Here is an 11,912-nt window from a genome sequence, read left to right as displayed (position 1 = left end):
AGTAAAGGAGAAGGTAAGAGAAGGATGAGCAAGAATTGGACGAAAAGGTGTGTCTTTAATCTATAATCCAATAAAACTAAAGGAACAAAACCAAACAACACTTTAGTAGAAGAAGCCAGAAATGAAAATAAAATAAAACAGAAGCTAAAGGAATTAAACCTGCTCTGTGTGTGTGTGTGTGTGTGTGTGTGTGTGTGTAGAAGTGCGTTACCTTCTATAGGTTTAGGCAGGAAGTGTGCAGCTGGTTTGGTCTTTTTGACCCTGTTGCCTTTCATGGCCTGTCCCTCTTTATTGAGGCCCAGAAACCAGGCCCGGCCCGACTCCTTCTGTCTGTAGAGCATAGAGCTGTAGATCACATAGTAGTTCTCAAACACCGACTCCTTAAACTTACACTCCGCTGTAAACAGTTCCTGAGGAGACAGACAGAGAAATCAGATATATTATTCAGCTGCACCTGCAAACATAAAACTTTTCAACCCTCCACTTATATTTCACCATGTTGAAAATAAAATTCTGAGCAGGTAAAGTGAGACTGATGAAGCTGCGGCAGGCAGCTCCACAGGACACTCTGAGCACCTACTCAGTAGGAGAAAACTACTCGCAAACAATGCGTTTTCATAGTTTTTATGAAAAAAAATGAAATCACATTGGGAGGAGCAACCCATCACTGACTGGATGATGCATCGCTCCGACCCATGTCATTCTACCCTGACACTCTCTGCAAGCACATGAACAACAAACTAAACAGATAAAGAAGCAGATTGATTTTGGTGACACAAAGCCCAAAAGATCTCACCCTCCCACCCACATCAGCTCTGCTGTTATGTGTCAAAACTCTTTTCTATGGCTGCCGGCGCCTCCAGCGGAGCATATTTCAGTACAGAATCAAGGTGTTATTCTTACTGGGAGAAAAATCGTCTCTCCCTGGTGTCCGCTTGCACTACTGAGTCACAGCAGTGACACAGCAGTGTGCACAGCAGTGTAAAAGGCAGCCTGACATAAAACAATCTTCTTTTTTTGGGAGGGGGGGGTCAGAATGGAGGCAGTCTGAGAAGCCAGACAACCTCGAGTCTGATTACTTTTGAGCAAAGTGCAACTTCTCAAGCAATATGTACACTGAAAAGCTGCAGCTTTGGTCAGTGATGCATGCTTTTAGTAGGAAGTTTCGACTGTTTACATACACACATACTGTTATATGACTGTCTGTGATAGCGAACTTCCCTCTTAGCACTGCAGCTAATGATTATCAACTAATCAGTGGATCCTTTTGGTTAATTAACTAATAGTTAATACAGCGACAAATCCACCAGAGCCCAAGGTGACATCTTAAAATTGCTTCTTTTCCAAACAACCAAGAATAAAAATGTTCTGTATATCAACTAATCAATTAATTGAGCAACTATTTCTCATGGTCCTCACGTTTAAGTCACACCCAAGTGTTTCCACTGAGCCTGTGGGGAAAGTAGTGAGCAAACCAGATCCAACAGTTTCCCTTTGCAAGTGCAATTTATCGCTATGTTGGTCAGAAAACCAAAACAATGAGCTAAAAGAGGCAGAAAAGCTTCATAGAGCTGAGGGGAAGTGCAGAGCTGTGGTAATTCTCTGTGGGTTTATTACTCCGAGAAGCACCTTTCACATTATACATAGTCACTGATCCTTGTCAATATAAAAAATATGGATAATGCAGCTTTAACTGACCTTATCTGACTGCTATCACATCACTATCATCTCCCCTTGAATAACAATCTTCCTTTCTTGGGGCAACGTTTTTATCAGGAACTCTCATAATCATTTAGCAGCCAGTGACTGACACATTTTCTCATTGAGACAATTGCTGAGGAAATGAAAAAATTGTGTTAATAAACTACTCCTCATACGACGGAGGAGGCTCCTGCCAACCCAAACAATCACCCCGAGGTCCCCAGACCCGAGATTGGGAAGTGTTTGTCTAGACCGTCTCTTATTGGTTGTTGTGGGCCTCTTGCCAGAGCCACAGACACATTGTCATTCAGCTCAGGTCTGTCGGTCCGAGTCTCATAGCAACATGAGGAAGAGAGGCGACACTGTAGCCGTGGCAACCAACCAGCGCTGAGAGGGAGGGGTCAGTGGGTGGGTGTGTGTGTGCGTGTGTTGGGGCTGGGGGGGCTTCGAGAGCGAGGGAAAGAAATACACACACGCGCGCAAAGATTGGTAATTTCACATACAATGTCCTATACCGTGTGCTCTACCACGTCCACTCACGCTAACACAGGAAGACACTTAGGAAAGACAGGGCTGGGAGACACCAGGACGCAGCTGCGAGGGATCAGACACTGGCACACACACTTGTGGCTCTAGGGGATGAATGGAGGGAGGAGTAGGAGGGCTTGCTGGGATATGAAATGTGACTAAATGAACAAGACAGGTTATAATGAATGGATGCTCTATTTATTGGCGACGTCAGTGAGACATGCACGGATACTCCAACAAGTCGGATCCTTTGGCTACCATGGTTTTGATTTGTATTAACATTGTTCTCTGTAGAGCTTAATATTTTTAATTCCTGGACTGAATTGACTTAATAATATATATTTAGTCTTGACCTGCACCCCGGATTCATTATTCATTCGTTGAGGACGATGATCTTTGCTGGTGTGCACAGAGCAGTGCCAGACACTTATTAATGTTGGTCAGTGAGGTCATACATCATTTAACGCTGCTTTTAAAATAAAAGATGTTTGATGTCGAGGCGTCTCTCTCTCTCTCTCTCTCTCTCTCTGCCTCGTCTGAGGAAGAAGCATTCACTCCCGGCTGAATCGAGAGCGAAAAAGTGAACTGTAAAAACGACTTCAGATGAGAACCTCAGCCTCGCAGGTGAGTCATTTTAACAACACTGCCTGCCTCAAAGTGTTTCTGTCGTCATTTCTAAATAGCTGTGTTCACAAGCTGCCCACAGAAAGAAGACGGCAGAAAGAATGAATGAAAGAAACGGAGGGTGGGGGTTGAAAATTGGGACATGAAGGAGAAGAGAGAGAATAAATCACCCAGTGAGGAGGACGACGCCTTCTGATTGGAAAAACAGCAGGGGATTCTCTCCCTCTCTTTCCTCTCACTTCTTTCCCGCTCTGTCATTTCTCTGTGCTCTGCAGACATGTCGTGGAAGCGAACGCACGGCACACATGCACATGCACAGTGTTGTCCTTTGAATTATACACGCATACGTTCAAGCACCGCAGCCTGATCGGCAGCTGTTTGACAGGCAGCCATAATAAGACGGAGAGGAGCCCATTCACATCTCAAACATCCTACTCCAAAACATACTAAACTGACACAGGCAGAGCTTTGTCCCTTGTTCATCAACGACCTAAAAATAAGAAACTCAACAACAGAGTGGGAAAAGCAATCTCAAGTCTTGGCACAGCGCAAGGCTGCACTAATAACAACACTTGGCAGCTCGAGCTGCCCAGTGCTACCACCGCCTCCCTGCTGGCCACTAGGAGCTTCCCAGTAGAAGCACATTCATGGTACAACAATTAACTGTTGATGAATTACTGTTCCAGTGTATTTTCTTTCTCTGGTGTAATTTACCAAAGCCTTTAATCCACAGACAATCAGGAGCACATCGTGTTGAAGAGAGCTGGGTGAATAGCATAACAATGGCCTCTGAGGGAAGGCAGAGAGTTCAGGCCTGCGACCTCGCTGACCAGGGCTGTGAGGCCACAAGTGCTCCTTTCAGGATCTGATTCTATGGACTCATGGGCTAAAAACAGACTGACTGACTGCCTGAAGCTTGCTTTATACTTGTGCATCAATGGGTTAAAGCGTATGTTAAAGCATATGTGGTGAGGCTTTGGTCGAGAAAGAAGAGGCACAAGCTCAACCTTCATATCGCGGCTCTGTATTATGTATTTTATTACATTATATAAGTAAGCTTGTTTAGGTGCCACTTCCAAAATACTGTCAATTTTTGCTGTTGAAAAATTAAAAAGTCACACCATGCAACCTTCCTCCAGTGTATTTTCTTCAACGCTGGCAAAGCTACAAAGACGAGTTTGCCCATGCTTCTAGTGATCGCCAACATTTCTAGTTGTTGTTGAAGAATACCTCTTTTTTTTGTGTAAAATCCAATAGAAATAATCAAATTCATATTTAATGCAACTGTTTTCCACTGCTACGGTGGGACAAAGCTCTTCAACTTATGTTTTTAATTACAATTAAGTTGGAATCACCGCCAACTTTATTAACATTAATAACAAATTAGGGCCCTCAATTTGTCTCAATCCCGCGTTTTACGCTTCAAGCACATCGTGTCATCAGACGGATCTTCTGCAGGACAGCCTCCACTTGCAGCTCGAACACACCGGGTAAGTGGGTTTGATAGAGGTTACTCTCATGTCCTGATTCACCTGAAGTTTGTGGTAGTACTTTAATAAAATTTAACGCAAGTTGGAGCTCGTCCTCCTGGTATTTCTGTTGCTTTGGAAGCATAACTTCATCCTTGTTTTCCACGCTCCAGACAAACTGGGTGTCCTTCCATAAAACATGCTGGTTGATGGTGTTTTTGATCATGCTGGTTTGGTTTGGCTAGCTAGCTACGCCCGTAGGTATTTATGGAGCTTCTCAACTCTGGAGCACTGTTTCAATTCATCAGCAGTTTTCATAAAACTGCCAATATCTGAAATCTGCACAGTAGAAACAGCATACGCAAATTCTGAAAAACCCGCTGCTGTGTGGGTTGTGTTGGGGCCGCTCCAGCGCATTGCGGGACACAGTGGACACGATCGACTGGGCCGATGCATGCTGGAGATTTTTTCAGAATCAGTACAACATCCGGATATTTTGGCATCCTGCAGATTTTGCTATTGTTTGCATACTACATGCTACATTTTGGCCAAATCGGTATCTACTGCTCGTATAGTGGGTGGTTTTGAACAGTCGCAGTGTTTACTTGAGGAAAAAAAATGTGGAAGCATCCTTCAGATTTGTTCCCCCTCATTTAAAAGTGGAGTGCAGTTGCTCTTCGTGTAACATTACTTAATGCGACAAAGCTCAAGGAAGTTGTTTTTCTTCCCGTTGTGTATGTATATATACAGTATGTGTGTGCGTGTCTGTTTGTGTGCACTGCTCACTGAGTGGGTGTGTTTGTTTCCAACACCAGTTATTATCACAGCACTAATTACCCAGGGGAATTGTGGGTAAACAAATCATTCTAAAGAAAAGAAGCCCACAGAGAAGAACGAGGAGGAGGAGTGTCGGCATACGAAAAACAAAAAAGTGAAGAGGGCGGTTTGAGCGGGGACTTGAAAGGATGTCCTCGAGCCCAGACAGACTGAATCCGAGCATAAATCTGACTCCAGTCACAGTGTCGAACACCAAGGTGTCCCTAAACCACTCCAGACCGGCACACCTGATCCAGTTATGCTGTTGTGAAAATGTGTGGCCTCTAATTGGATCAGCCGGAGAAACAGCTCACAGCACAAATGCTCCTGAAGGACTTGTTGGGAAACTAATGGATTGTATAAGCAGAGGCTCTCTCTAAAATATTAAAACTTTATCTGGATACCTGGTAAATGTAGCCTTTTATTACATTTCATGCACAGATGACACTGAGTGACCAGGTAGGGGTTCTGCTCTCTGCGGTCCTGCAGGTCACACGGCTGTTAATGGAAATTCTGAATAAGATCTGACTGTATTTTCTTTAGATCGGAGCCACCACAGGGTCTGCTGTTACATATGAATACCAGCATTTCATATCAGGATGCCCTCAGTCTGTTGACTCAGGTACCGGTGAGACGAGGAAATACGACCTGTAAGGCCTGTTTGACTAATAGATTCATGAGCTTGGAGGCTTTTCAGCATCAACATACTGTACTGCACAAGGGACTGTAATGTTATGAGGAAGAAATCGTGTTATCCTCAGCCTCCACGCTGCTAAACAGTGGAGTTATTCCCATTCACATTACAGTTTCTCTCTGTAAATTTGCATCATCTACCAGGAATATGTGCCTCTAATGGGGTCAGGTAGGGCTTCACTGGTTTGCCACATGGCTTAGGCTTGTATGTCAAAGAGTCTCTGATCACTTGATACTACTTTTTTGGAATTTGAGATGAAGGTAGACTGATTGGTGCTCTCGCTCTCTGTTAGGAAGCCTCCTTCCTCCTCCCTGTGTTTTCCCCCTGTCCCTTTGTGTCACGTTAGTCTCTCCTTGTGTCTGTCCTTGTGTGTGTCTGGACTGGGCGTTTCCCTGCAATCACGGCTCACCTACACCTGCTCCCAGCGCCAATCAGCCACCACATCTGCAGCCAATCCACACTCATCAGCCGCAGGATAAAGCCAGATCTCCTCGCCAGTCTTTCCCACATTGTTGTCCTCACTAGCCTGGTAACACGTCTCGGCCACTTTGCTCTCCCTTGTGCTTTGTTATGAGCTCTTGAGTTTCGCCCTATTTGGTTTTCTGAGTGACTAAGTCTGCTCTCCTTGTGTCTCAAACCTGCAATCCATCATCAATCCATTATGTCCAGCATTGATATTAGGAAAAAATAAAAAAAAAGCTTCACATACATCAACTACGACTATCACACATCATCAGCGAATGATAGTTTTGACCGAATGTTCAAATCTGCTTTTGAGTGTGATATCTGCCATGTGGCGCTTCAATACCATGATGCACAGAGATGCACCTTTGAAGAGGCTCCACGGCTCACCAGCAACTAATTCACCACAAATTGTGTGTCTGTGTGTGTGTGTGTGTGTGTGTGTGTGTGTGTGTCATGACTCACATGACTAACATTTATTCTCTCTGCCACTCTTCCGTCTCATCTAGCCATCGCAGGACTCACTCTGTCTGAGTGCTGTACAGCCTGTGATGAATGGAAGCGCACGCCTACGTACACAGTCATGTGCGAGACACACACACACACGCACATACGTACAGGACACACACGCCTGTGTTTGTTGAAAACATCCTGTTGTATGACAACATGCTGCAGCTCGGGAAGAAAGAGAAGTAGAGTGGAAAACCACCGAGTGGGGAAGGCGAAGAGGAAGTGGAAGAACAAATTCACCGTGTAGAAAATGTTGAGGAAGGTCTCTGATTAATTTACACACATAAAACCATCACATTGTGGATTAAGTAATGATGAAAATAATCGTTAGTTGCAGCCCAATAGAAAGCCAATTAAAGATGTGCAAAAAGAAAAGATAAGCATGTCTTTAATTTACCTTTAATGTGCAATTTAACTAACGTTATAATCTGTTTTTATTTTTCATGTTACTCATCTGGCAACTCTGCTGGACCTCTTCTCGGCACCAGGAGCTGTCCCCAGTACGACCTTGACCGAGGCGCAGGCGGTCAAATAGCCAAAAAATGTGATGTCCTGTGTCTTTTCCGAAACGCATTTACTTGACCTTGACGGAAAACCTCATGAGGTGGAAGAAATACGAGAAGGAGAATTCAAAAGACCTTAGGAAAAGACTCGACTGCACTGGCACGAGGCGACATGATCGTGCAACGGCAGATGATTGCTGCGTCGCTTTAAGTGCTGGTGCTACAGGATGGCATTATCTCTTTTCCTTTAATAAGGGGTGATCAATGTACACTATGCTAAAGGAGATAAGAAAGGAAGCATTGAGGAACCTTTCCTTAGCATTTAGAGAATCCAAACAGGCCTCCACTAAGATACTTCTGGGTCATTTCAATTCAGTTATTTGATTATTACAGCGTGAATCTGAGCTGTTTCATTAGGATTTAAGTGGGTTTATGCTGCTAGATTTCTGCAACACACCTAAACTTCCTTCAAGGTGACCAAGAGTTTTTTCAGATTTAACTGCAGGCTATTTGCCGTCGCTTACTTCAACATGTTTCTGTGACCTGAGGATACCTGGACTAAAGGAGAAAGGGGGGAGGGAGGGCGGTAAAAGGAGCAACAAGAGGATGGCAAAGATGGATGGAGGATGGACTTGAACTGATGGTGTTTGGGCTCCAAGGACCTCTCCAGCAGACAGACTGGGGCTCTAACAGTCTGACTCACAGGAGCTGGCATGAAGGAATACATTTCCATTTCTAATCTTGGCTGGTGGACAGTCAGCACAATTCAGATTTTCAAAACAAGCAGATTTTAGGGGGAGCGCTGTTGTAGACGAGCATAAGTCATGATGTAGATACATTATACACATTACAACATCAGATCCTTAAGAAACAGCTTCACATGTGCTTCTTGTTTGTCTCTGTGGAGAACTATGTTACGGTCAATTAGCTTTAAAATCACTTGTTTACTTGCACTCTTCTTTAACCTAATCAGGGTTTTCTCACCCTCTTCCTGCAGTAGTAGAAGAAGAAGATAATAATAATATTAGGAGTAGCAGCAACAGTGGTGTGTTACAGGAAATGTGTGAAGATTTTACAGAAAAAGTCGTCTTCATCTTCATCTCACAGCTGACATCCTGACACCTACATACCCAAACACACTGATACGCCCACACACACGCACACACACACACACCAACGTGCGTACTACACACACTTTTTGCACAGGAACACTCTCGTCACTCCAACCCTCATTCACACATAAACACACACAGTCCCAAACTCATCAGCACTTTTTTTCCCACTTTCCCCAGCATGCTCCATAATTATCACATAGCAGCTCATTGCACACTGTGCCATCTGTTAGCTGCACACACGCATGCCCAAGACCAAGACACACACACACACACACACACACACACAGGACACGTACACGCACAGCCACACAGGGCCAGATGCTTGGGATCTGGGATTAATACGATAGTCCTACCATGTATAACTAAGTTTGCAGTACATCATTAACAATTTGCAATAAGAGGATAAAAAATCTCATCGAGGGCAGAGAAGCAGAAATTTAACAACAAGCTGAAAAACTGTTGCAGAGGATGCACGTTACAAGGAACTGTCGTAGGCAATATGAACAAAACTGAGATCACAATCGTAAAAATATTTTGATAGCACTATGTCGCTATATATAGTTTAAAAAAGGCATGATAAATACTACAAATACTGTGTTTTATCCTCCAAAATCTACAGGAAAAAACTTCTATAATAAGTAGTTGATTAGTGGTTCGACAGAAAGGATCATCAATTCTGATAATTGATGATTTATTTGCCAAATAAAGCTTTTTAAGTGTTATGTTATTGAATGGCTTTGGGTTCATTTAAAGGTGCCACCTTGAGCTTCAGAAAACTGATAGACTAAATGATTAATAGATGAATTGAATCGTTGATTGATAATTAAAAAAAAGTTTGCCACATCTGAAAGAGTCACCTCGTTAATTCTGAGAAGTGCCGATGAGACAAATTTACCTCACGTGTTGAACGCTTGAATGTGAAGTCATGTGAGTTGCTCTGGTGCTGAATTTTATATTTTTTGATTTACCATAAAACTTGTTACATGCAGTTAAATCTAACACCATTAATTACATATTGGACCTCTTCATTCATTCTTTTACCGCGAATATCGATTTGTCTGCTCGTGCTCACATGTTTTTTTTACTTCAGTATACTGCAGAGGTCATTAAATGAGCAATATACGAATGTACTATAAGCAAAAAAAAGCAAGATATACCTACAAGAAGGCGTGCTGACGTCTGCTACTCAACATGTTGTTACATAAAAAATCTTCCAAGGGCAAAAACGCAGCATCTCAAAGGTATTACAGCAAAGACTGCTGACAAGCGCACCATGTTTAGTTGACGCCACAGAAACTAGAATCTGATTCGTATCGACTTCCTGACACCTCTACAATAACTAACCCGGCAAGATGAAAGACGATAAACAAGCCGCTCAGTCCGTGTGAACCTGAACCGACCAATTACACAAATACATAAAGGTAAAGTGCTCACGCCGGGATGAAACAAACCGGAGCTGCCATGGCACCCTTGTAATGTTTAATGAGTATCTCTTCGGGCACAGTGGCACCATCTTTACCGCACACTTCAACACACTGCACCTGCCGGGGCCGTCGCAAGAGCCAATAAAACATCGAGCAGCGCAAACATCGTCATAAATTCGACCTGCTGTACGTAATTTATATGTTCGTTATCATGTAGCTGCCTGCACATCAGTCTTAGAGATGGAACCTGATCAAACATCCTCACTTTCCCTCTACGCAGCTTTAGAGGGATTTCTACTGTGTGTGTTCGAGTGTGTGTGTGCATGTGTGTGTGTGTGTGTGTGTAGGGGGGGACTCCCCCTCTTCAATTATTTACAGGAAGCCCTCATGCATCTGTGACTTTCGGCGACAGACTGAGAAAGCCCAGCAGAGCAGCACAGATCTCCTTTCTTTCTCCTCCCAATTACTCCTTTCTCTTCCTCTCATTCCTTTGTCTCCAACGCTTTTCCTTCTTCCTCGCCATCTTTTTCTCTTCCGTCTGAAACCTTTTTCCTCCTTCCTCTCCATTGTTTCCTCTTCTGGCCACAACCTTTTCCTTCAGCGGTCTACAACATTTTTCCTCCGTCCTCTCCACCTTTTCTCTTCTGTCTACGAGCGTTTCTGTCCTTCCTCTCTGTCTGTCCCTCCTCTGTACAGCCTTTTCCTCCTTGCTCTCCATCTTTTCCTCTTATGTCTGCAACCATTTCCCTCTTTCCTGTCCATCTTTTCCCCCTCATTGTCCTTGCCCTATTTCTTCCTCACCTCCTTTCTTTTGCCTCCCACCCATCTTTTCTTCTCCCCTCTCCTTTTTTTCATGATTTGTCCTGACCTCACCTTTATTCCCCCTCACCTCTCCCTTTCATTTCCCTCCTTTCATCTCCTCTCCTCTTTTCTTCTCCCCTCCCATCCACGTCTACTCCCCTGTAACCTCTCTCCATTACCTCTCCTCTCCTCTCTTCTCCTCCCATCACCTCCTTTCCCCTCCTCTCTGGCTCCTGTCATCTCCACCCAAAAAAAGAAATGAAGGGGAGGAGAGAGGGATGATGTGAGGGCAAGGAGACGTCAGTGGAGGAGTGTGAACTCTCTCTGAAGAGTCAGCATGCAAATAATTCATATTCTACTCAAGCAGATCTGCTAGCAGCCAAACGCTCCTCCTCTGCTTCACTTGCCCTCCAGTTACTCTTCTCCACCTCCTTCCTCCTCCTCTCCAAACATGTCTTCCATCCCGTTGTGTCTCTCTAATGTCAATGATTTGATGTTTTTGTGACACAAGTGAAGAAAATTCAACAGAACTTGCGGACACTGTCCTCTTTCTTCTGGGTTCATACTCGCATACTGTGTGTGTGTGTGTGTGTGTGTTTGTGTGTGTGTGTGTGTGTGTGTGTGTGTGTGTGTGTGTGTGCATGCGTGTGAATGCTCACCGATGAGTAGAGGTGACCCTCCCCGTTCATGGCGATGTAGAGGCCAGTCTTGACTGATTGGATGGCCACAACTCTCAGACCCACAGGAATTAAGTTAAACAGAGCTGAGGACAAAAACAGACAAACTTAGTGTGTGTGTGTGTGTGTGTGTGTGTGCGTGTGTGCGTGTGTGCTTTGAGAACTGAAATGTCAGTTGCTCAGTTTGGTTAGGTCGTGAGGTGAAGAAGCAGCGTGGCCTCCGGGGGCTGCTTGCAAGGCTTTCAGAGTCCCAGTTTTGCAAAAAAATTGACCGAAAATTCACATCACTGCTTGAAAAATCAATTATAATCCTGATTTAGTCTGTCTATAGCTCTATACATTTAAGGTTACATCACTGTTTTTCAGAAGGGGTGAGTGTATAATCTATAGATTATCTCCATCATATAAGTTATCAGACTGCCACCCACTGGAATCAGTGACCATGCTTATAAATTATACTTTAATCTGAAGAAATCTGGAGTTTAAACACAGTGTGTTACTGAAGTCAACTAAAGTAAAACAAAGACAAACTCAAACTTAACCCTTGTGTTATATTTAGACTCATTTCCTCATCGTTTGGGGGGTCCC

At 43.9% G+C, this 11,912-nt stretch overlaps 1 protein-coding gene across 2 annotated transcripts in view; it reads right to left on the bottom strand.

Moving 5' to 3' along the window:
• LOC143315793 (fibroblast growth factor 14-like) overlaps window positions 1-11,912 on the bottom strand; it is a 51,622-nt gene that overhangs the window by 6,426 nt on the left and 33,284 nt on the right. For both annotated transcript variants that reach the window (XM_076723219.1, XM_076723220.1), the window contains exons 3-4: window positions 11,307-11,410; window positions 212-410 (exon numbers count right to left, since the gene is read on the bottom strand). In XM_076723219.1, the coding sequence (XP_076579334.1) occupies window positions 212-410; window positions 11,307-11,410 (303 nt within the window). The remainder of the gene's footprint in view (window positions 1-211; window positions 411-11,306; window positions 11,411-11,912) is intronic.

Source organism: Chaetodon auriga, chromosome 23 (assembly GCF_051107435.1).
Source record: "Chaetodon auriga isolate fChaAug3 chromosome 23, fChaAug3.hap1, whole genome shotgun sequence".
NCBI lineage: Eukaryota > Metazoa > Chordata > Actinopteri > Chaetodontiformes > Chaetodontidae > Chaetodon > Chaetodon auriga.
This window is presented reverse-complemented; position numbering and strand designations above follow the sequence as displayed.